Raw genomic sequence first — 26345 nt, 5'->3', positions numbered from 1 at the left:
TTCGATTCCCGACCACTGCGTCACGAAGAATTTCATCACGAGACTTCCTGGTTCTCAAAACGCATGAATAAATCTGTTAGGCAAAGTAATATGCAGCGTCACGCACCAGAATTAATTAATTTTACCCCTGGTATAATTGTCATAACTGTGTCAAAGTGGAACTTCTGTGATTCAAACTGAAGAATTTATTTATTTAAATGAACAGTTAAATTTTACTTTAAAATATGGCCCTGGTAATTTTTAAGAATTAATGGATGCTGAATATCGCGATTTTTAAATTGGAATTTAGCTGCGATAGAAAAATCTTGGCAGGACCACCAATTTTCGGTTGCTCATGATCTGATCATTTAATAGATGGTACCAATTTTAAAAATTTTGTTTGTTATTATTTACTTGAACAGTTACTGTATTTTTATTTTTGTTAAATTGTTTATGCTTGCTTTTTTAAAAAATTTAGTATTTTTAGAATTATATTAATAATAAATTACATTAAAAAACAAAATAAATTTAATAATCTTAAAAAAAATGTTCCGTTAAAATTTAAAATTTATACAACTAATCATCATATTTTAGTTTTATTTAAAAAAATCTTTTTATGATCATAACAATTACACTAAAAATATTGCAACTGCATAATTATTAAGATTTTCATTTGATTTTCAGGCGTGTACGTAATTGATTGCTGCGATGGGCTGCGTGGAGAGCAGTCGGCGAGTGAAGGAGATCCGCGTGGTGCAGCAAGCAGGCAAGAACCCTGGCGTGCGGCGCTGCAGCGGAACCGGCGTGGCGTCAGGGTGCAAGAAGCGGGGCACGCGCACGCCGCTGCCCAACATGGTCGACTCCGGCTTCGAGGACGAACTCGTCGGCATCGCCACCATTGACCTTGGCGTAAGAATTAAGAATTCCTTCATTAAGACTCAAATTAAAATTTAAAAAAAACTGCTTTGGATTTAAAAAAAAATAAAATATTTTGGAGATTTTTCTTTAAAGAAGAGACTATAATAATTTTTAAATAATTTGAAAGATAACAATTCAGCAGAAAATGCTAATTACACCTAAAAATTGGCAAAAAATTAAATTGTGTTTATTTTTTCTTTTATTTCAGGACTCATTTGACTCTCAGCGTTCAAGCGTGGGTGCTGTGCGTCCGGCGGGACTGTCTCCAGACTCGGGCATCTTCGAGCTGATCGGTCAGGATTTCTCGGGCGTAGTCACCGACTTTGACGCCGTGCCGCGCATAGAAAACGAGTTCAGCATGCCCAGAATAAACACAGGTATTTAAAAACAAAATGAATTGCCTTTTAGAGCCACGATTTAATGTTCGATTCATTCATGTTGTGCAGAATTGTTGAACGGGAGTGCTTGTCCACCGAGGGTGAGTGCCCTGAGGAAGGAGGAGGCGGACATTCTCAACCGGCTGCACAAAGAAGGACTGATCACAAAACCCAAGGTTACCACGTCAGGAGGAATGAGGTGAGTACCTCTTTAAAAAAAATAATTTAATAGGTCTGATGATTACTTATTGAAAAAAATAATTTTTGTTTTCAACTGTAATTAGTTTAAAAAGAGCTAAACATGTTCAAGACATACATTTTTTAAGATAATTTTTTTAAACAGTCGTAACGATTAGAGGCTTTGGCAATTTACAGAGGTTTGCGAAGGGAAAAATGAAAAAAATGCCTAATTAATAGGAAAATCCAACAATAGATAATTTTTTCCAAATCTGAGAATAGGGAATAGTTAAAATTTTCCCTAAATGGTTCTATGAACTCTTATTTTAAAAACCTAATTGTGAGCCAAAAACACCAAATATTTGCTGATACCAGCGGGGTCCAGATGTGCGATAAAATTGGTTCCCACTGCGCAGATCCAAGATGGCGTCTGAAAGTGGGAAACAAAAAGCTCTCTTTGGATTGCCGTACGAGTGTCAAGAGTTTGACATAAATTACAAGCTATGCAAATTATGTCACAAGATTGACCAAAACTTGGTTCTTTTCGCGCATCTTAACGTGACCATTTTTTCGCGCCATACTCCACCGGACGCCATATCTGCGCGTCGCACGAATCTGGACCTCGCTGGCTGAAACCTGCCAAAATTTGTCCTATTTTTAGATATTTCTGGAAAAATTAAAAGTATTTCCAGAAAACGCTTCCAAAATATAATTTTTTATTTATTTCACCTGGGAAATTTTGAAAAACTTCGTAGATTACAAATAATATTTTTATTTTAAACTTTTAATACCGGATTGTTTCAAACACTCGTCTGTTTCGAAATGACTCTTGCCCCAGATTATATGCATAATTCCTTCTTCCCGAAGATTTTCATGATTTGAAAGTTACACAAATGACAGAAACCCAACGCATTTAATCAATTAGACCTATATTTGGCTCTGATTTCGTAAAAATCCAGAAGTCTTGCGTGCGGTTAATTTTGTTTACCGCACACTGGCCTATTTCCATCTCGCTGCTTTTTCAAATGGACGCCACACGCTTGATAACGAAATTCCAGATGAACACGACAGATACACGCATATTTATTGCTGTCTCGTTCAAATTCCCCAGTGCATATACAGAAATACATGAACGCGACGTGATGCCACTGTGTTGCTTTTGATTAAATTGTTTCTGACTGAGTTATTCTCGCATTCCAATCTGACAACTATGCGATCTAATTATTAATTTCCACAAAATGTCAATAATAATATTTGTAAATGTGAATATGTGGCATATTTTTCTGTAAAGTTATTTAAACTCGCAACACTAGACGGTTTTAGATAGCATTTTTATCTCTTTTTTTATGTCTGGAAATTTTCATTCTTCACGTGCACATTTATGTTGTTCTATTTGAGGCTTAAATATACAAGGAAAAGTCACGCTTGGGATTTAAAAGGATCTGATTAATATCTTTCAAACAAAAATATGTTACTCTGAAAAATGAAATTTATTAAAATTGTAGATTATTTTATTCAAATTGGTAATTTCGTTTTTATGTGAGCTAGGGCAACGGGAGCCAGATGTGCGATAAAATTGGTTCCCTCTGCGCAGATCCAAGATGGCGTCTGAATGTGGGGAGCAAAAAGCTCTCTTTGGATTGCCGTTTGAGTGTCAAGAGTTTGTTTTTACGATCCAAAAGACTCAAATTAGTACAAGTAATGCAATTTATCAGTCACAATATTGACCAAAACTTGCTTCTTTTCGCGCATTTTCACGTGACCGTTTTATCGGACGCCATATCTGCGCGTCGCACGAATCTGGACCCCGCTGAACTACGGATAAAAACTTTTTAAATTAAATTTTAATTTAAGATTTGCAAACAATTCCTGTAAGTTAAAGTTATGAAATCTTCAAGTAATCTTTACCAGTTTGAATTTTAAGCTAAAATTGGAGAATTTGGTAGAATTTAGCTCGTCCCCTAAATTTGCGTGGCAATGAGACAGTTGGACCAATTAGAGAACCGCCATAAATCGGCTTAACAACGCCATAAAAAAGCGATAATCGCGTGGAGGCAATTTGCGTCCAGGGCTGCCGTAAAAAAGGGAGACGAGAAAAAATAATTTAATTGTGTCAGCGGCAGGCGGGAGATTTTACTGCTGGAGTGCAATGCACTGAAAGCGAGAGGGTCGATTTATGCAAATTTCGAGGCCAGCAGCATTATCTGGCTCGCGTGTCTCGGCCGCCGACTCGATCCATCCATCCATCAGTCTCCTCTCTCTGGCTCGGATGCAAATTCTCGGATCTGATTAACGTTTTTGGCCAGTGACACGCCACTCTCTCACACTGTGCACGCGCTGTGCAGTTATTATGCAAATTGACCAGGAAGCGAGCGGAAATTCGGCTGATGGCTTTGTTTCAACATGAAACGCGCGCGCCACCCCAGCGTCCATCAACACTGACTGACCTCAATTGCATTGCTTTATACTGATAGCAAATTTTCAGAATACTCGAACCTTAAATCTACATATAAGGACGAGAGCTAGGAACTGAATCTAAAATATTATAAGGGGTTTCCTGTTACAATTTGACCAGAGGCCACAAATTTGTCGACTGCAACTGTTTAAAAATGCATTTTTGTATAGTAGTACACAAACATTCGACCTCTAAAAGGAATATTAAAAATAAATTCTAGTGCTACTAACTGATTTAACCACATCATGGACTTTTATTGAACAAAATTAGTTTACTTTCCGTATTTTGACATTATCGGGAATCAAGTTCGAAAATTTGAGGGAAAAAACAGAATTTGTAGTTTTTTCTGTTTTAATTGTTGCACAAGAAATTGTGCATTTATGCCTATGGCAACCCTGACGTTGACAAATTCTCACTTAGATGTGGATCACACGAACAGGATAGTAATCAAAAAGTCAATAAGAAATACTGGATAATTTTCTAGTCGAAGGAAAATTAAATTTCAGGTTTTGCCTCATTTATCGAAAAATAAAGCGTCTAGTCCATGTCCATGTTTTCTCTTGATTTTTATTCCTATTGTCACGATCTATCCAATGGTGTGCGAGTAATGTGGCAAAATCCTCTCTAAGGTAGTGTGGGTTACGTATGGAGCCGTGACAGAAATGCGTCTTTTGGTAGAGCAAATTATTCGTCTTTTATTCAAGTCTCGTGGTTGAAGTATTAGTAATCAAGACTGTGATATTACATAAATAATCAAAAATCACAAATACAATAAATAATTATAGCAATAAAAATATTACATTCGAAATACAAACAATTATGACAACATACCCCGCAGTGCGGGTCGTATAAGAAATAGTTTTTATAGAATTTTCTCGCACCAAATCTCATTCTAGCCGGAGAGAGAACTTATTGCTGAGACTGCTTCGGTGCGAATCTGATTGTGCAGTGGGGGATAAGGTGCAGTAAGGGTGCACTGCTTGTCGCACACCTTTTTACTGCCACCTGCCACCTGGCGAAGCGTATTTAATGAAAACTAGTTATTAGGAAAGTAGTGGCGAGAAGGCGCCACAGTAAAATAAATTGTGGTTTTTTTAACAGGCAAGCACACTTTAGAGCCATTCTAAACAGAAATCAGAGCAGCTTTTAGCATTGGGTCAATTTCCTAGTGGCAACGAGCACAGAGTGATCAATCCGACATAATCGGAAAAACGCGCAAAATTTTATGAATTTTCTCCAGAAAAGATATCTTTTTAGTTTCAAGAGCTTCGGCTAAATAGGCTATTTTCTTTGATTTTTTGCACAGTTAATTAAGTTTAGCATATTGGTCGTAGTAGGTCACAGATCGCAGGTCGTTCCTCTCCTGGAATTTCAAATTAAATTTTTAGAGTTTTCATATCGATCTAAATTTCATCATCGGACAATTTTAAAACACGTTATTTGAGCACAATTTTGAAGAGACCGCGTGATTAATTTTTCAGTTACGAGTTGGTGACGCGGTGCGAAGACTCGATGAACCTGGGCCCTGGCGCCAGGTTGCCTCCGTTGAAGCTGAAGAAGCTGGAGAAGCGGCGCTCGCGGCTGCGGCCCCAAACGCCACTCAACGAGGAGCGGATTCTGGAAAAACTCGAAAAAGCCGAGGAACGCCGCAGGGTGAGTAAAAAAAACAATAAATTCTTGGGGAAACACGCATTGGCGTGCGTATTTTTTGTTTTCGCGTGGCGGTCATTCCGCTTGACCTTACGTTAGTTAGTTCGATAATTAGCCGCCCGCGCAGTGTGTGTGTGTGTGCAGATTAATCTCGCCCTTCAGATCAGGGTTGCACTGTGTGCGGCTCGCGTGATCATCGGATCGGATCAAATTAATGGATTTTGTTCAAGGCGGGGCTTGAAATGCCCGAATTTCTGATTCTGGACAAGGTCGTACACTTTTCGGGAATTTTGTATTTTTTTTCTACAAACGATTAATTAAATTTTCTGGATTATTTAAAATGGGCTAAAATGGAAATATTTTATGTTTATAATAGAGAATAACCGACGACGAAAGGTGCTAGAGGTTCGATGCCCAGGCATATCGCAATCCACTTTGTCACGCTTCGTAAAATGTTTTCACTCAAAAATGTCATTGCTAAAGGCTGCGGATTCACATCCCGCGCTCTTGTGACAGATGCGTCACAGTGGATGAATACGCGCCATCGGGTTGATTCGTTGAAAGGCAAGCTCACACTGGGCTTTTCAGCCTGTTTTCAACTTGTGTGATGAATTTATGTGAAAATGGGCGGCAAAACTTATGATTTGACCGCGTGCTATATATCTTTTTGCCTAATTTTGCAATGCATGCGCAGATGAAGATGAAAATAAGTCAAATTAGAGAATATTACGGACCTGTATGTGTACAATTTATTGTATATTGCATTAAATCATGCTCTATATTTAAAAGAGTATTATATATGCTGAAGTGATTGGATTAGATTTCGCATTCCATTCATTTGGTCTAAATTTTGCCTGTATTTGTCGAGGTTTTACTCGTAGTCTTAAAAGTGTGAAGTTCCTTAACTGCTTTTTTTTAAATTACAACACATTTTTCGTTGCTAGATTCAGCACTTTGAAATATAATTGGAATATTGTTAAATGCAGGAATTAAATTAGGGTTTTAGCTAACAATAAGTTGAAATATGTATTTCCCGTTATTTCTAGAAAAATAGCATGGCTCTTTTTACCCCCGTTTTTGCGGCTAAATACTGATTTCTTGTCAAAAACGTAATATTTTCCATTGCCGCCGGGCTCCAAATAAAATTAAATTCATGTAAATTTACTAGTTCATGCAATAAAAGCCCTTTTTTAATTTAAAATATGGTCCAATCGGCATAATGCTAAATTAATAATAATTATGTATACAAAATATGCTCAAGCTTGAAGCTCAGGCTATGAAGAGGAAAAAAGAAATTTTCACTCATTTTTATTGGAAATTTCACATGGTTTCCCAGCTCCAAATTCATTGGATTTCGATCGCAAAAATAAACAATGACATTGCTCAGCAACTTGCTTTTAATTTAAGAAACCGAATTAGTAGAAAATTTATAATCCAAAATAAAAATAAGTCGGGTATTTAGGTTTTGGTTTATACTGATTGTTAAAAACATATAAAATTACCTTTTTATAAAGTGTAATTTATTTTAAATCTGTTGTGACACTCTTTGGCCTGTTACTGACCTTAGAGGCGCCATGACCAGGCGCCAATATCGACAGTCAAAAGCACCGTATATTTTACAGAATTGGCATTTATTTTGGAAGCGTAAGACGAGCACTGTTTAACTTTAACGTGATTTTCGCGCCAGGGATTGCACTCTAATAACACTTTTCACACACTTGAGAGAAGAAGGTTGTTTCTTTTCTCGTCAGGGGACCCTCCAAAATGCCACAATAAAATCTGATTTAAATACAGTTTGTGTCAGGATTAATCTTTAGTTCTATAATTTTTTATTTTTAAAAATACCAGAGGAAAAGGTTTATACTGCAATTTTGATTTAATTTTGTTTAATAAAATATATGCATCTTCGCCTACAACTTTAAACTAGTAGAAATAATTTAAATGTAATTTACGTAACAATGATGAAGTGAACGTTTAATTTAAAAATCGTGGCTCTAATATTTTATTTTTTTATTATAATAAAACATTGACCTAGGCGTTGCGCATTTTGTGGCCAATGCTATGGACAATTTGATTACACACTGAATTAATAATAACACACACACACACCGCAAAGTACGTCAAATAAATGACGTCGCGCGGCGAAATCATAGATGATAAAAATCAACACGACTGACTGCTTTCATTAGATTGCTGTCGGGGGCGCAATGCAATGCAATAGGGAAGCGAAAATTACACACACGCCCGTTCATATGCAGAGTCACGGCTTTCACGTTCGTTCGACTCGTGTGCGCCGCGCGGAAATTCAATGAAAATGGAGAGTGATCCGGACGGGGATAAAGGAAAGCCGGGGTAATTCGCAAGGCTCTCGTGCCTCGGCCGTTGACTCGCTCACTTTTTGTTCGAAAAGCACGGGTGAAAGCTGAAAGCTTTGTTTGTTTGGCCGCGGGGTTGAAGAAAGATTGCACACGTGCATTAACAAAGGCAGCAAGGTGCAACGAAACATTGAAGTCGCGCCGCCGCCTTGACACTGACAAATTATATTCTATAGCACAAACGCAATAAACAGAGACGGATTTCGGCGTATTTTCCAAGTCCAAGGTCGTACCTGGTAATTTTATTTCTATTGAATTATTTTCGATATTATCTAGTTCAAGGTAATCGATTATTTTGCCAATATAGGCACAATAATTATTCAATTAAAATAAGTAGTAATATTATTGATTTAACGGCGATAAATTTGAAACAAACAGTCATATTTTTGTGGTTTGGTTAACTGTTTTCAGGAATAAATTAATAGCAGCAGAAGCCAATGTCAATTTGAACAGATATTATGACATTGAATTAACACTGGCTCATATGTTTTCCATTTTAACGAACTTATTTTTTATTGGCAATTGATATCAAAATAGAAAAAAATATGGACGTAATCAATTACCTTCAGATTCGCTAAATTAAAGTAATTCGTAGATTCAGCTCTGTCGGCTTTCAATATTATTTATGTTTCGGATAAAATAATATCTGCTGCGGCATTAAATTTAGAATATTATGTGGAGAGCGTGCAATCAGTGTGGAAATCAATTTTTAAGTAAGTTTTAGGTGTCTGAACTAATTTAAATCATTAAACGTCCCAGGGGAAATGTTCAAAGATAACCGGATTAAATTAAAAAATTCGTATTTTAACTTGAAATTATGAAGACTTTTAATAACAGATTTATTTTAAAGTAAACTTTAAAAATATTCAAATTAGTTAATTCTATATGTGTTGGGGAAGCATATTTAGAGCCCATGATATTTTTTAGCCTGTTATTTCGAAGAAGAAAATAAGACTGTTATCCTGTAGTTCCTTTCCGTTTTTGTTTTTAATTTATAAAACAATATAATAATAAATTTTAAGCGTTGTGTGTATTCTTAGGGACAGAAAAATGACACAAAATTTGCTTTGTAAACATTTTTGGCAATTAAAAAAATTAAATCATTAATTAAATTATTGAAAATAACTTAAATATGACATTTTTTGGAAGAGTTGTCCATGTTTCAATCACCTCTTCAGATCAATAAGATCCACAACAATTATTAGCTTTTTAAGGCTGAAAATTCCTAACAAACGCGTCCTGAACTCAAGAAATATCGACACAAATGTTTATCTCGATAGGCTTTTAGCTTTTAGGGCTTTTTATCATTATGTTAGGCGACAAATAATCTTAAACTGAACTAAACCACAGAGAACGATAGAAAATAAATTTGTTCACGCCATAACAAAACATTTTTAGAGTGAAATCGTGTGTTAAAAGTCGCCTTCCAAGCAAAATATACTAAATAAAAAATTTGCAATTTGTTTTAGGAGGTTGAGTTGGAGCGTGCGCGTCGGATCAACGAGAGAATCTCATCTGCGAAGCCAGTCGAGCTGAAGAAGCTGGAGAGCATGGCCAAGATGCAGCGCAAGCTGGAGAAATTCGAGAACACGCTGGAGAACAGAGCGCTCTACCTGCAAAACATGCGCGACAGGCTGAGAGAGCACAACCTCAGGGCCGCCGCCGTGCGCTCCAAAAGGTCGAAAACAAACGTCATGACCATCGAGGATGACGCATTCAGAGTTCCCGGCGAATATTAATTCCTTTTTGGGGAAATGCATCGGCAAGTGTAAAAATCGAAAAAATTATGTACATTCATACTGGAGTAATTAGAAAGGCTTTTGCAAAGAGTTCGATTGTTGTAAAATAGGTATTTTTGTATAAAATTTGACGTTGCATAAACTAGGATAAAATTACATAATTGTAGGATTTCAAACTTGTTGCTGAAACTTTTCCTCTTTATAGCTCCAAAAGGTAATAAGTGGGGTTGTTGGTTGGTGATCAGCGATTCCTCTGATAAAAACGTGATCATTTATAGACGGGAAAAGTCATTAAATTTTACACTCTTTGGAAGGTGTTACAATTTTTATCTCTATAGACACCCGCGACAGAAAAGCTGCGCATTTTTGTCATAAAAAATCTGATTGTAAAAGTTGTACAGTTTAAAGCGATTTATAAAATTAATTAAAATCAGAGATAATTTAGAATCAATTTGAAAATGGTCCAGCAGTCATAAAGCTCTCCCGAAATCCCAAATATTCAACCATTTTAAATTAAGAAAAAAGTCCTGCTTGTGGGGTATAAGTGCGGCTATTGAAAAAAAATGTTTTGTAATTGTCTAGTTCCTGTTAGAGCTATGCAAAATAGTGTATGTCAATTTCTTGATCAACTTTGTGAAGAAAATTTGTACATGTAGTATCTAATGATTAAAATATTGTCCTCATAAAATTATCTTTGGCATTGATTTAAAAATACAGCAGAATTTTTCACTTCCTATGAAAATAGATTATTTATTTTTTGGAACAATCATTATGGCACTAAACCTTCTAACCTTTTTTTTATTTTTGATTGGAATGTGATGCATTTTAGAACAGTCCTTCAATTTCCTCAGTATCTACGTCGATGTCCATGTCGAAAATCGCAGGACGCGTGGGCAGTCCTGGCATTCTGGAAATCTACAAGACACAATTTTTATAATTTGATATTTTTTTTATCTTTAAAAAGGTTTTCCTATGAAAATATAACTTTTGATTTTTGTACCTCTCCAGCGATTGAGACGACGAATCCGGCGCCAGCGGAGATGATGAGGTCCCTGACGGTCAGCGAGAAGCCCTTGGGGGCGCCTTTAATGCTCGGGTCGCCCGTCAGGGAGAGGTGCGTTTTGGCCATGCACAGCGGCAGTTTATCGTAGCCTTGCTTATTGTACTTGTTGATGATGGCAAGCACCTCTGGCGACAGCTCCACCTTGCTCGCCCCGTAGATCTCGGACGCGATCGTGTGAAGCTTCTGCTCGATCGACATCTCATTCGGGTACAGCAGCCTGAAGGAAATATCGAAATGAGAGTTGTTTAGAAAATAAATTACACTAGGAAGTTTTGTTTGAATTAGAATCAGAAAGCCTTTTAAGTGTATGAAGTCACCATTAGATGGCGCCACTGTTTAATTATGATTTAAGGGCATTTCTAATTCTGATGCAATTTAGGACTGAATCCTGCTGCTGTGCGATTCAAGAAATTGGTCCATAAACGGCAAAAAGGTTTTTTATTTAAGATTTTGTATTTTTACGTTCCTACGACGCTTGAACAATCAAATTTTTGGTTTAAGCACATCAAAAGACATCGAATGGGCAACTTAAGCAGGACCAAGGGGTCATTTTTAGACCTATATTTAGCGATTTAAATTTCCGAGGTTTAGAACAAAGTCACAGTATCTGCCCTGAGATGGCACACTCTGTGAGCAAGGCAAATAAGCGATAGGTTTCTCTCCCCTCAAAATTAGAAGCAACTGAGGAAGCGAGCAGTAAAATCGACAACCTACAACTCAGCAATCATCACTTTTATCTCCACTAAAAAGGCGTAAGCAAAATCAAAACTATATTTAGATTTGTAACACTGATAATTGTTTTGGCTGTTTTGAAAAAAAACGGGGATTACGCATAAATTGAAATTTGCTTTTAATGAGAAATAGAAGCCCGTGATGCTACACAAATTTCAACCTTTGACAAAAATTATCCACGTTTTTGTAGCTTCTAAGAGTCAACTAATTGAATCGGTCAAAATGTAAATCAAAACTTTAAGACGAAATTAACTCATTTGTATCTGTAACAACTCGTCACTTCCTTGTCAGGGTTTTACGATCAATACACTCTTGCTCTGCGTTGCTGACATTCCTGGACAGAAATATTTTTCATTTCACGAATTTTCATGGCTTCTTCCGTTTATAAAGGTGACGATAAGTGGGAAAGATCTGTATTTAAAGTCATGAGCGGTCACTAAAATTTGGCCAAATTCTTAAAATCTCTGGCAGATATGGAAGGCCCAAAATTTTTCATGAAAATGTTCCAAATTTAAAAGAAACATTTTGGCCGACAGTGGTATTTTCATCGCATTCCAGATATTCACATCATTTAAGCAGTGTAATTTTCAAATTTGACATTTCTAACCTGATTTTTAAGTAGACAAGTCTGAACGCCGTTTGGAAATATTTATTAATGGGTGATCCCAAGATTAGAATTGATCAACCACTCATCAGGGGGTCTGGGGGGGGGGTGGCACTGACTGACAATGAGAGTAGCAGGATTGAATCTGAAAGTCCAGTGCAAATACCCGAAATTCGTAACGTTGGCGCTATTTTTTTAAAACATTCAAAGATGCGCCGATGAAATTACCAATGGATAGTAAATTACATGTTGTGTCTTCCTGCATTGTTGAAAAAATTTCTCTGTTAAGAAATAGAGAAGACATAAAATAATAATGATGTTGTTTAAAAATTTCAGGAATCTATCGTCAATATTTGTGAGACCATGGATGCAGAGATGGATGTATTATTGGAACGGACGAAAAGAAGAGTGAATAACTTGAACAGACGCAACACAAAATTAATCGGTTTTGTCCTCAATTATATCATGAAAAACACAGATTTTTTCTTCAATGACCTGGACAATAAAACCTTGCGTGAGTAATTAAAATTTTTTTGAAGAATATAATCATGAAAATACATTTTTAATATCCAAGCGAGTGCCCTTCATGATAAAATGTTGCAAGTGTTGGAAAGACAGTTCTGCTTTGCAGGACACATGAACTTGAATCTGTTCGAGCAACGTTTGAGAATTCTTCAAGTTTTGCTGCATCCAAAAATAAAAGAGATTGATATTACAGCGCTGATGAGCTTCTGTCCCTTTAGAGACAGAATTGTACAGTTGACAAAAGTATTGAGTTTAAAACTTGTTTCAACATAGCAATATTAAGAAATCTATGAATTTATATTTTAGGTGATCCAGATAATTGCTGAGACAGCTCCGAACATTATATCCCTGAAAGTTCAAGACAATAATACTTCAAATGACTTAATAATGCTCATTGATGAAGCATTAGTCGAAGCCCTTGGAAAGCTGAAGAACCTGGTCTATCTTACCATGAATGGTTACACGATCGAATTTCGTAACCTGAAAGACCTCTGCAGAAATAAACTTCGGAAATTGGAGTACATCTGGATTGACTTGACATGTGACTGTTTTTCCAATCTTGAAGAAATTGAAGACTTTAGGATCAGCTTTTCCAACCTGCGAGTTTTCGTTTTCTATGGAAGAGAGGCCAGACCATCTAATACGGTTTTGAGACCAATGAGTCTGTTGGTTAAAATCGTTATGTTGCTGAGCTTGCACTGCCTGCACAACCTCAAAGTCGTCGGCTACTTTGCTGACAAGGTACAATGGAAAGCGGAATTCGAAATTCCACTTTCCCATCCTCCCAAACAGCCTCCTCCATTGATTCACTTGCTGACGAAACCCTGCAAAGATTTGCATCTTGCATACCCTGATGTCACTCACTTGATGGTAAATATTACTTCCGGTCTTCACTTTCAAATGTAAACAAGTTGTTGTTCACATTTCCAGATTGATTGGTTGGATTGGGAGCATGATGAACAAGATGTACAGGCGATGCTTCAATTTTCCAAAATTAAAGGCCTGAATTTCCAATGCATACAGTCTAAAGAATTAATTAAAACATTTCTGTGTAAATATGGAGCCAATCTGCACTCTCTGATATTCACTGACCTCAAGGAGAGTAACATCAAGGTAGAATTCAGAACTATATTCGATTCCTGCCCAAATTTGGAAGAGCTGTGGGTGTTTGATATGGACGTAATTGATGACTCAAAACCCATTGAAAATTTTGCCAAACTAAAGAATTTCCATTGGCACCCTCGCGGGTAAGATCCGACCAAATTATCATAGCCATCAGAAGAATTAACCTGTTTAATTTCAGCGAAAGAGAATATAATCTGTCCAACATCCTAGCTGCGCCAGATTTAGAAGAACTTGAGCTGATTGGAGACAAATTTAATCCGGACGACATGAAACAGGTGTCACTGCAGATTGATAAAGGCAAAATCCTCGCCAAACTGACCTCTCTGACGTACAACTGGGACCCAGCACATCCGATTTCGTTTGAATACTGCGTGTCTGAATTCATGCAGTTCTTTTCTGCACTGTTTGACCTGATCAGACACGCGTCGGCTTATCTGCCTAACTTGACCAAACTCAATCCCAATTTTGGTTTTGATAATATGATTAAATCATACCATTACCCTGGCATACGTTGCAGGAGGAATTTTATTGATGCGAGAGTCGCAATTGTACTTGACTACTTTGGACAAAAATCCATTATTGAGTATATCGGAGTATTCAATCGTCAAAAGTATGTAGGGCCTTTCTAAGGACAAAATTTATTTCGATCCTCTGCTGACGTTTGAATGCATTTGTACAAATTTGTATGGAAATAACTCATTTTTAAATAAAAATAAACGTTCAACTGCCATTCCTATCTAGTTTTTATATTAAATGATAAGAGAAATGCACGAAATGAGGTGTTTTTTTTTTCGGAAAGTTTGGGCCTGTATTTTCTTGGAGCATTTTGGGGGTCTGTTCTTGACTGCCCAATGGCAAAAGGTGGTTAATTATAGCGACTCGAAATAACTATGTAGCTCAAGAAGGGCTTTAGGGACAAATTTTTGGCATTCCAATAAAAGAACTCGGTGCGGGAGGGCGAAAAGATGGCCACGCTAGGGCCCAAGCTGTTCTGAGGCCACTCTGGACCCAGTAGCCTCTTAAGGCAGAGGTTCAGGGCATAAAATGACACACCTAAAGAGTCAGCCTTTCAAAAATCATTACGACTGAACACAAACTGTCTTTACATTCCAACTTTAAAGTATTTCCCATGTTTAATTCCGCAAAGGAGTTTGTTCATTCAGAGCTCTTTGTTACTCCCTTTTTAAATCATAGAGAACAACAAGCGTTTTGCGCTTACGTCGGCGCGGTGGGAGGATTTTGACAAAAATACAGTCCGCAGAGTGCCAAATGGAGCGGCGGCGTTTAAAATAGCGAAAAGTGGCCCCGGGACCGATCTCAGGGTGGGGCACCCTGAAGAAGATCGGCAGGGTAAGTCAGGTGGTAGAGCTCGGCGAGACCTTTCGTTTAAGACCTTGTGACTTGAAATCCATCAATCCGTCGAATTTTAATAGAAAAAACACATTTTAGCAAAACACCCTAAAAGATCAAATTTAATTATTTTAAGGGCACGAGAAATCTTTAAATCGGTTTCAGAATGGAGTCGGATTTACAAATAATGCGATCGAACAAATGGAAAACCACTTTGGGTCCACGTTTGGAAAAAAATGAATTTCTGGTGATTTTATATATTATTCCGATCTCTGTCCAAATAAATAAAATCAACATAAGCTCTAACAATGCAGCATCCTACAATTTCCCTGACTGGAAATTTTTGACTTCATAATAAGCGTGAGCCCCACAGATGAAATTCAATGATTGTCACTTACTTGAAATTATTGGGCTGGTCGCAGGCTTTCATGACAGCCTCGGCAAGGTCGACGGCTCCGGGCCCACCATGGGCCCAGTGCTGGCAAGCAACGGCCGCCGCGGCCCCAGCTCCAAGACTGGAACCTTTGACCAGGGCGATCTCGTCAGGCGTGTCTGAGAAGAAGACATTGATGGCTACCACCACAGGCAGGCCAAACTTTCTGCCGTTGTCGATGTGCTTTAGCAGATTGACCAGCCCCTTTGTCACCAACTCAATGTTTTCCTGTTTTATTCGAGTTAATATTAATTTGGTTTTATTAAATTTTGCAGGGATGAACGTACGTCCAGGTACTCCTTTGGCAGAGGGGTGCCGGGGATGACTTGTGGGCCTCCACCGTGCATTTTCAGGGCCCTGATTGAAGTGACCAAGACTACGCAGTCCGGCTTCAGGCCTGACGAGCGACACTTGATGTTGCAGAACTTCTCCAAACCTGCAGAAATGAAGAGATAAATTTCAAGGCTTTAAATTGTTCAGTGATGGAATTAAAATTTACTCTGCTAAGCACAGGATAAAAATTTTTCATAAAATATTTAAATTTGCAAAGGAAAATTGGACAAATAAAGATATTGAAAAATTTGAGATCAGTAATAGAAGCAAATTTGGATTATCGATCTCTAATTGTAAGAAAACTTAAAGAAATTAAAACCAAGATGCAAAAATATATTTGTTTCACGTTGGAAATTAAGACTTACATACAAAATTTACTTGTTGAAATTCAAAAAATTACCAATATCAGATCCAAAGCCGGCCTCAGTAACGACAAATCCGTCCTGACCAACGAGTTTGAGTCCCAGTTGGTCAGCAACGACAGACGAGCAGCCGTGGGCAATGTTGGCAAAGGGCCCTGCGTGCACCAGGACCGGCGTGCCCTCCAGGGTCTGCATTAGGGTCGGCTGCAGAGCGTCCTTCATCAAAATGGTCAACGCCCCCGTTGCACCCTGAAAAATTCAATTTAAAAATACATTTAGACCAAACAAATCACTGTGTATTAATTTTAATTTGTTTTTGAAAGGTAAAAACAAAGACAATTCATTTTATTTATTTCAAGTTGATTCTAAATAAATTTATTTAAAAATAAAATGTCAAATATTGATTCTATAAAGGACAGGCGTGTATTTAGTGATGACATTTTAATTTAAATACAAACTTACCAAGTCATCACAGGTGACAGGATTTCCCTTTCTATCAAGGGCAACGACCATGCGACCCAGACGCTCCTTCATATCCTTCATGTCGGCGGCAAGGGCCAACACGGCCATCACCTCACTAGCCACTGATATGTTGAAGCACGTCTTCCGGGCCATGTTCTTCTCCGTATCCGCCTGGCCAACCGTGATACCGCGCAGGAAACGATCATTTGTGTCCACAACTGAAATTAAATACCATTAATTTAGCTGATTTGAAACATAAGAACAATCAGATTTTATGTTATGATAATTATTTATAAATTAATCAGTTATAAAAATTAATTAAAAGGTGTGAGAATGACAGGAGAGCAAAAATATTTTACCTCGGACCCAGGTGATGGTGTCAGGGTCGATGTCGAGCCGTGCAAACCTGCCAGCCTCCTCAGGGGTGAGCGAGTCAGGGTCGGTTTTGTCGATGCCGAGCTTCACGAGCCGCTTTAGCTGGATTTTGGAGAACTGGCGTTTTCCCTTGACGGCCGGCACGAGTCGCTTGTAGAGCGCCGCGTCCGTCTGCGACGCCTCGTGAAAGACGCGAGCGTCGAGCTGCGCCGCCAGCAGGTTGTTGGCCGCAGTTACAGCGTGGATGTCGCCCGTCAGGTGCAGATTGAATTCCTCCATCGGAATCACCTGCGAGTAGCCACCACCCGCCGCTCCACCTGATAATTTATTTGGATTGAGACTAGTTATTTGTTTAAATTTATGAAAGGAAAATATTATATGTAAAATGTTTTTTCAAAAATTTCAGCTAAGATTGTTACAATGTAAATTTATTGAGCCGTAACAAATTAAAAATTTTCCTAGTTTTAGATTCAAGGTTTACTTCAGGAAAATATATTGTATAATAAAACAATTCTAATATTGACTCTTCATGATTAAATACATAAATATATATTTTTAAATGTATAAATGAATAATAAAAAGGGGAAATTTAATTTGTAATTATAAAAATTAACACTCAATAAATGCAAATTAAATAATTATTTTGTCATTTTTTAAACACAGCTCACCTTTAAGTCCAAAGGTTGGACCTTGTGAAGGCTGGCGGACGCAGGCAATCGCGTTGACCTTCTTGTGGGCAGCAAGAGCCTGTGCCAGACCATAAGTTGTGGTGCTCTTTCCCTCTCCTAAAGGTGTTGGCGTAATACTACAAAATTGAGGAGTTAGACTTATCCACCATTTGAGAGAAAATTAATCAAATCCTTTTTGTTTTTATTGAAATCAATTTGAGCAGAACTCCTAAAATATTCATATTTACCCGGCAACCACGACGTATTTCCCGGTTTTGCAGGCGCTCAGCCTCTTGATGGCGCCAAGCGAGATTTTGGCCTTTTTAGAGCCGTAAGGGTTGACCTCGGCTCTCATCAGTCCGATCTCCTCCGCCAATTGACTGATCTCCTTTGGCACCTGCGCTCGCGCGATACTAATGTCGCTGAAATTACGGAAAATTGTCCATTTATAACTGCGAAGATTACTTCAGGGCACGCAAATTTAATACAATTATAAAAAATCTGTCTAATTTTTAAAATTATCAGGCTTCTCAGATATCTGCCTTGAGGAGGCCCCTCTTCTAGTTGAGGGTAGCTAGGTTTTTCTCGTTTTTCTGAATTCTCTTCCCTCAAATATTAGTACGCAAGGCAATCAAGGGAGCGATAACAACCTTTAGCAGAGTAACATCTTGAAAGTTCAACTCAGTAATATCTTCACAAATCCATAAGAAAATCATAATTTGTATGATTTTTTTTAACGTTTGATAAATTGTTTCGATAAATATTCTAAAAATTGCAATGTTTGCTACACAAATTACAACTTTTATAAAGCGTATCCACATTTTTATTGAATTGAAAGGTTATTTAAATGCCTCGAATTTCTTCCTACCTGGGGACTGGCGTCTGGATGTTGAGGGGCAGCGGCCTGAGGTTCCACTTGGGCTGCAGCAGCCGCTCAAGCATTTTTTCAGCAGCCAAAACGGTGTTGCGCATGAGCATGATTACGGTCATAGGACCCACCCCACCAGGCACGGGGGTGATCCAGGAGGCCCGCTTAGCCGCCCCCTTGTAGTCCACGTCGCCCACAAGGCGCTTGCCGGACTTCTTCGTCGGATCTGAATAAAATTATTAAAATTTAATTGAAGACACTCAGGAGGAAATTATTATGCACATTATTTCCCAGATGAAAAACTTTTCTTTAAAGGAAGATTTATCATTCAGATAGAAGAAATATTCTAGATTTTTGGCAAACTAAAATATAACAATAAGTCAATTTTTTATTTCTGTGTATTTTCATTTTTAAAATGGAGCAGAAATAATATTCCAGTATTGATACAACATAATGGGAGAATCTGCTCAATATTTTGCATGAATAATATTTTAATTTAATTTTTAATAAGAATTTATAAAAAATAAGCAGGATATTAATTTAACTAGCCTCAATTTAAATTTAGAAATTTGTTACCGTCGATGGAGTTAATTCCGCAGTCGATGACAACGGCACCAGGCTTGATCCACGACTCTTTGACCATCTCTGCGCGTCCGATGGCTACAACCAGAATGTCCGCTGCAGCCGCCTTCTGCTCCAGGTCCTTGGTTTTAGAGTGGCACACGGTCACGGTGGCGTGGTGCCATTTCAGCAACTCTGACATTGGCGTGCCAACAATTTTGCTTCTTCCCAACACCACTGCGTCGCTTCCGGCAATTTTCACTCCAGTTCTAATATCAAAAAATTCCTTTAGCTCTTTCTAAAATCTCAATTTTCCATGATAAAAGAAACCTTTTAATCAGCTCCATGACTCCGTTGGGCGTGCATGGTAAGAACCCAGTTTCCAAGTCTCCTGTGGCGACGTGTCCTTCATTCATCGTGTGCAAACTGATGAAAGACACAGTTGTTTAGACCGAACTAATTCCCTCGTGAATATTTAAATCACCCGTCCACGTCTTTTTCCGGATTAACGGCGTCGGTGATGGTATGCGGGTTGATATAATGCTCAGAATCTGGCGGCATTTGCACAATGATGCCGTGGATGTTCGGGTCCTGGTTCAACTCGTTCAATTTCAACAGCACCTGTTGATCGAGGAATTAGTTAAAACGGAATGGAAATTTATTTTATAACACTCATTAAAATTTTATTATTTTCTGGCCGTGACTATTTTTATACCTCGACTTCGGTGGCACTTCTGGGCAGTTTGACGTGCGTGGCGTTGATGCCGATGGCCTCGGCGTTCTTCAGCTTCATCCGAATGTAGACGTTCGAGTCCTCCCGGCCGCCGACCTGGACGATGGCCAGTCCTGGCCGAAAGCCGGGCAGCTTTTGGCCCAACACCTCCACCCGCTTCTTCAACTCCTCCTTCACATCGCTGCAGAGAAAAATTCCAAAAAATTAATACAATACAGAGAACAATAAACAACTCGCCAAATTGCAGCACCTGACGAGCGCAAACAATTATTTAAAGAGCGAGCAAATTATTTGTCTTGTGATAAAAGCCGGGAGGGGGCGTGGCCGCTGTTGGTCCAAAATCTTTTGGAGGCCTTAAATCACTTTAAATGAGCCTATAATTATTTACAATTGTCTTCAAACGCTTTTCCAAGGAAAATTGTCTGCAATTAGCTGCGTACCTGGAGGCGTCGTTGCCCGAGAGGACCCTGGCGGCACCTGTTGCGTCGGTCGACATGCTTCTGACAGAAACAACACGTCCAAGGGCAGCCGTCACCTGATAGTCACAGTCAGACGGAAAACATTAGCGAGAGCGAAGACGCAGACGGGGGAGAGGGAGAGGAGGCAGTAGAGTAGTAGTAGTTGTTAGCAAGCAAGGGGCCCGAGAGTCACGTGACTTCACCCAACGCATAGAAAAACAACTCTGCGTGTCTGTGTGTATGGGATAAAAACCCGGCCTAGCAACAATAAAAAAAGCTGATCCAAGAATTAAAATTTTCGGACTTTTGGTGAAACCATGAGTGGATTTTATCGTACTGTTTTTTTTTTCAAAAAAAAAATCTCTATTTTTGGTCATCCACCATAAATAAGTCCTGGTCCCGGTAAAATTGCGCAACGTTCAACAAAAACCCAAATTTTCACCGTCGAATTTTTTAATCTAGACCTTTTCTTGCAACTAGGAAATTTGCGTTTGGTTGTTCAAAGTTGCGCAATTTTACCGCGTCCAGGACGATAAAGAATCTTAGTTAGATATATTATAAAAATGCACAAAATTGCAGAAAAATCCCCTAAAAACAGTATTGTGCAATGCAGTAGGGGTTTTCCGGAAAAATATGAATGTTAGCGAACCATATTAACGCAATAAAGTAACACGAAAAATCGAACTACATACTTCTGTAAATAATCAATGAAAAAGAACGGCGCGAAAATTTTTAATTTAGGCACGTGAAAATGATAATGATAAAAACAATGGGTTGCTCGCCGGCCGGCGCAGCTGGCTGAGCCGAAAAAAATGTTGGTGGCTGGCGGCTCGAGAAAATGAATCGGCCGGCTGGCTCATTATGTCCGATGTCAATCCAAAAGTCATACTTCTTCCTGAATCGACAAATATTCATCCAAACAATATGGTAAAAAGTTACAGTTTCTGCCGGGTTACACATCTCGCCAGTTCTTATGAGAATCCCATGTTAAAGTCAGGGTGGCGAAAACTGTAACTCGGCGACAAAAACTGTAATTTTTCCATACGTAACAGAATTTGGGGTAACAATTGTACAAAAATTCAAAAATTGATAGATTATTGGCGCAAGATGGCATGGCCGGAAAAAAGAATTTTGGCCAAATTCTCGCGATTGGCCTAAGAGAAAATTGTCGAGCGGAATTTACCGCGATATCAACATGACAATTTCTCAAGAAAAAACACGTAATATATACAATATTTGAAAGATTGCCGCTTACAAACACTTGCCGCATATTTTCCCTCGGAGGTCTCTCCTGACGGGAGAGACCTCCAGCTAAAATTCTGTTTTGAGGATAAATATTAAACTTGAACGGCATTCAAATTCCTGATCCAAAGTCTAAATAAAAACTGTTTCTGAGATAGTTACATTTCTCGTTCAGAATGATTTTAAATTAAAAAATTGCCTTAAATATCGGAAATCATCTAATATCAAAATAGAATGAGTTTGTTACTTTAATTTTTAAAAGATATATTATATATGCAGAGGAAAAATTTACTTTGGTTAGTAATTAAAAAGAGACCATTAAACAATTAATCTAATTCTAAATTTCAATGAACCTAATTTAACTTAAATTGTAATATATTCTGTAGAGTCAGATACATTTAAAAATTTTTCAACCTACAATTTTTTCCCACGAAAATTTTCTTGGTAGAAATAACTTAGAGACTGATCACATTATAAATAATATAATTATCAGACGAATCAAATATTAACTTCATTAAAAATAGGAAAGAAATCTTGAAATCAGATTAAAAAGATCGCCTACTTCAGTCAACAAGATAAATAGTTATAAATAATGCAGCCTTGGAAATGCAGAGCGATAAAAATGAACAGACCTGCTTGCAGCTGGAGCGGAGCAGAAGCGCAGTTGACCCGCAGACTGACGCAATTTCACTCTTTTTGCTCAGGGAAAAGCGGTGTAGCACTGGAAGGGGCCGAGAAATTGACGACAGTGTGATTATCCGGCACCGAACCCCGCCGAGCATGCAAACACGCTCGCGAAAAAGGCCTATTATTATTATATTCTCGTACCCGGTGCCGAGATAATCAAGTGTGAGCGGCAGAGTGGGGGCCGCTCTTAACGACGACTGGGGGGCATTGGGGCTCGTCTTATCCGCTGATTTGTAATTCAGGCTCATTATAATCACGTGGCAGCTGTCAAGGTCCGAGTTAGACGTTGGTTGACCGCTTGAACTTTTGCCCAGAGGTCAAGGTCAAGTGCGGAGCGAAGAAAAAAATTGTATTTTTGTTTTCGAACTGGACTGTATTTAAGGGAGAAATAGAGGGTTCTAGATTATTTATAAAGGTGATTTAAGAAAGTCATATTTTTAAAATAGATTAATTTTTATTTTTGTTAATTATAGTGTTTAGAAAGTAAAAATCAGTTAATAATTACTTCCCTAATTTAAATAAATTGTATTTTTTACTGTAACTATATGAACAAAGCAGAGGTAACTTTTTAATTGTTTAAAAATTTGGGCATGTTTTGAATTTTTTTCACTAATAATTCGCCATAACAATACACGGCCACGCTGAATTTGTTTCTAAATTTAAAAGTGACCAGTTATGGAATCATAAAAATGAATTAAGACCAAATTTTAGTATAAAAAGTTTTTATTACAAATAAATCAGTGTTATGTATCCCAAGTTATCAATTTATAAGGTTTAATTTGAAAAGTACCTCTTGATAATTCACTGGAATTGTCTCATGATAATTAAAACTTAAAAATTCATTGTTAATAACCGTTATAACGCAGAGTAAAAAATATCATGTGTTCGAAAGCAAAGAAATACCGCGTAAAATCTAGTTTATTTGATTATTTAAATAAAACAAGCAGCATATAAGTAGAGCACTGTGCGGTTGCGGTTTTGGTACTAAAAAACCGCAAACCGCCCACCACAACCACAGATGCGGTTATAATTTTGCGGTTGCGGTGCGGTTGCGGTTCATTTTTGCGGGTGCGGTGGAACCGCAATAAACCGCAAATCTTGAGAATCAAAATTTACCATTTTTATTATGCGACTGTTTAGCACGGGTAGGGCGTTACGCGTAACGGGTAGGCCGTTACGCGTAACGGGGAGGGCGTTACGCGTAACGGGTAGGCCGTTACGCATAACGGGTAGGCCGTTACGCGTACCGGGTAGGGCGTTACGCGTAACGGGTGGGCCGTTACGCATAACGGGTAGGCCGTTACGCGTAACGGGGAGGGCGTTACGCGTAACGGGTGGGCCGTTACGCGTAACGGGTGGGCCGTTACGCGTAACGGGGAGGGCGTTACGCGTAACGGGTAGGCCGTTACGCATAACGGGTAGGCCGTTACGCGTAACGGGGAGGGCGTTACGCGTAACGGGTAGGCCGTTACGCGTAACGGGTAGGCCGTTACGCGTAACGGGTAGGCCGTTACGCCTAACGGGTAGGGCGTTACGCGTAACGGGGAGGGCGTTACGCGTAACGGGTAGGGCGTTACGCGTAACGGGTAGGCCGTTACGCGTAACGGGTAGGGCGTTACGCGTAACGGGTAGGGCGTTACGCGTAACGGGTAGGCCGTTACGCGTAACGGGTAGGGCGTTACGCGTAACGGGTAGGCCGTTACGCGTAACGGGTAGGGCGTTACGCGTAACGGGTAGGCCGTTACGCGTAACGGGTAGGGCGTTACGCGTAACGGGTAGGGCGTTACGCGTAACGGGTAGGGCGTTACGCGTAACGGGTAGGGCGTTACGCGTAACGGGTAGGGCGTTACGCGTAACGGGTAGGGCGTTACGCGTAACGGGTAGGGCGTTACGCGTAACGGGTAGGGCGTTACGCGTAACGGGTAGGGCGTTACGCGTAACGGGTAGGGCGTTACGCGTAACGGGTAGGGCGTTACGCGTAACGGGTAGGGCGTTACGCGTAACGGGTAGGGCGTTACGCGTAACGGGTAGGGCGTTACGCGTAACGGGTAGGGCGTTACGCGTAACGGGTAGGGCGTTACGCGTAACGGGGAGGGCGTTACGCGTAACGGGGAGGGCGTTACGCGTAACGGGTAGGGCGTTACGCGTAACGGGGAGGGCGTTACGCGTAACGGGGAGGGCGTTACGCATAACGGGTAGGCCGTTACGCGTAACGGGTAGGCCGTTACGCCTAACGGGGAGGGCGTTACGCGTAACGGGTAGGCCGTTACGCGTAACGGGTAGGCCGTTACGCGTAACGGGTAGGCCGTTACGCCTAACGGGTAGGCCGTTACGCGTAACGGGGAGGGCGTTACGCGTAACGGGGAGGGCGTTACGCATAACGGGTAGGCCGTTACGCGTAACGGGGAGGGCGTTACGCGTAACGGGTAGGCCGTTACGCATAACGGGTAGGCCGTTACGCGTAACGGGGAGGGCGTTACGCGTAACGGGGAGGGCGTTACGCGTAACGGGGAGGGCGTTACGCGAAACGGGTAGGGCGTTACGCGGGAATGGTAGGGCGTCGCGCGGGACGGGTATATATAAAACGTTGTTGTAATTTCTGGGAATGGGCACGGCACTTTTTATAATATACCAACAATTTAAAAAAATCTCCTTTCTTTGAGTAAATTAAGTGTTAAATCTAATATCAAGCCAATCAACTACTACAACGTTATTGATGCATCATAAATGGAATATTTGGGCTTCTTTTAGTGGACAAGTTGATCGGATCAAGAGCCACTTAAATGTGTGCCCGCAATTAAAAACCGGGCCAAATTTTTCAGAATGGCGTAATTTTTAGGATATCTTGATAGTTATTTCATAACTTAATATAAATTACATTTTTCCACTTTTTGGGTTCTTTGAACCTCCAAATCTCAGGTTCCAACAATCAGAATTGCAAAAATTTCCTACCGTTAGACTCGCCTTGACCTCCACTAACAGCCCAAGTGTTTATGGGGAGCTTACCCTCATCCCCTTTCAACCCCATTGCTTCAATTTTAATAAAAAAAATTAACCTGCTTCCATTTGCATCGACTTGGCTTCAAAACATTTAAAATCATCCTAAATTCCTACTGAATTACCAACCCGCCCATTCAACCAAAACTAAAAAAAATGTTTTTTAATAAAATGTAAATTAATAAAATTATCCAGAGCTATAAAATGTTATTCATTTCCGAAGGGTTTAAAGTATAGGGGTGGAGGGTAAGAACCCCTAAACCCTTCAGCTGCTCAGGGGAGGTAAGACGAGTCTAACGGTGAAAAGTTTTTGCAATTATGATGGTTAAAACCCGTGATATGGAGTTGCACGCAGAAATAATTAAATTTAAGCCTTGCCAAAAGAAAACTATTTTGTTCTAAAACATTAAATAAATTGCGGTTTTGCGGTAATTTTGCGGTTACTGCAACTACGGTTATGGTCAAGACCGATGCGGTTGTGGTGCGGTTGTGGTTTATGATTTAAAAAAATGCGGTTACCATGGTAATGAAAATTGACACCGCACAGTGCTCTAATATAAGATATATTTTTATTTTATTAATTAAAATGTTTAAAAATTTCTTTTTCTCTAAAAAAAATCAAAAGGTGCCATCAGCGCAGATAAAGGTGCTAAACAAATGGAAATAAATGCCAACAGCGATAGAAGTTACAAATTCATATATTTCTACCACCGCAGCCTGACGGAAACAATTAATTATCTCTTTCTCAGCACAAAATCGGTCTGACTCGTCGAGCGTCAATTTCATCAATACACACGATCGACGGCGCGTGTTCCTCGGCCACGCGGAACAATAACTCACTCACCAGCTTCGGACCAACGCCCTGTAAATGAATACATTATTTTAGTTAAATGTGACATCAATACAAATATGACTACAGCGTGGTTTTTTGTCACAAGCAAAAAACGGCAAAGTAAATGAGTGAATATTCATGTTGTACAAAATTGAAATTATAAGAAAACAAAAGCCTGAGCATTATCAGAAAAAATAACAAGCGGGGGCGGTTTTTGACGAAAAACCAGTCACCGCAAAGTGCCTAAAGGGCGTAAGAAAATTCA

The 26345-nt window shown here is 39.2% G+C and overlaps 2 protein-coding genes across 2 annotated transcripts; one reads left to right on the top strand and one right to left on the bottom strand.

The window, feature by feature from the left end:
• Positions 1-670: 670 nt before the first annotated feature.
• Positions 671-10337, top strand: LOC135939334 (uncharacterized). Its single transcript, XM_065483650.1, has 5 exons — positions 671-888; positions 1106-1274; positions 1344-1473; positions 5388-5559; positions 9401-10337. Exons 1-5 carry the CDS (start codon positions 688-690, stop codon positions 9668-9670), a joined length of 942 nt encoding a protein of 313 aa, XP_065339722.1. The 5' UTR covers positions 671-687; the 3' UTR covers positions 9671-10337.
• A 55-nt stretch (positions 10338-10392) lies between these two features.
• On the bottom strand, positions 10393-22361 carry pug (pug C-1-tetrahydrofolate synthase, cytoplasmic). Its single transcript, XM_065483649.1, has 16 exons — positions 22197-22361; positions 20305-20399; positions 19847-20045; positions 19616-19752; positions 19462-19557; positions 19147-19400; positions 18571-18796; positions 17951-18124; positions 17703-17839; positions 17019-17351; positions 16660-16877; positions 16236-16446; positions 15790-15938; positions 15468-15730; positions 10671-10950; positions 10393-10585 (listed from the first exon to the last, which is right to left on the bottom strand). The coding sequence occupies exons 1-16, from the start codon at positions 22344-22346 to the stop codon at positions 10496-10498; spliced, it is 3012 nt and encodes a 1003-aa protein (XP_065339721.1). The 5' UTR covers positions 22347-22361; the 3' UTR covers positions 10393-10495.
• Positions 22362-26345: the final 3984 nt, after the last annotated feature.

The sequence above is a fragment of the Cloeon dipterum genome, chromosome 3 (assembly GCF_949628265.1).
Source record: "Cloeon dipterum chromosome 3, ieCloDipt1.1, whole genome shotgun sequence".
NCBI classification, from domain to species: domain Eukaryota; kingdom Metazoa; phylum Arthropoda; class Insecta; order Ephemeroptera; family Baetidae; genus Cloeon; species Cloeon dipterum.
The sequence above is the reverse complement of the archived record's forward strand: the minus strand, read 5'-3'. Positions and strand labels throughout refer to the sequence as shown.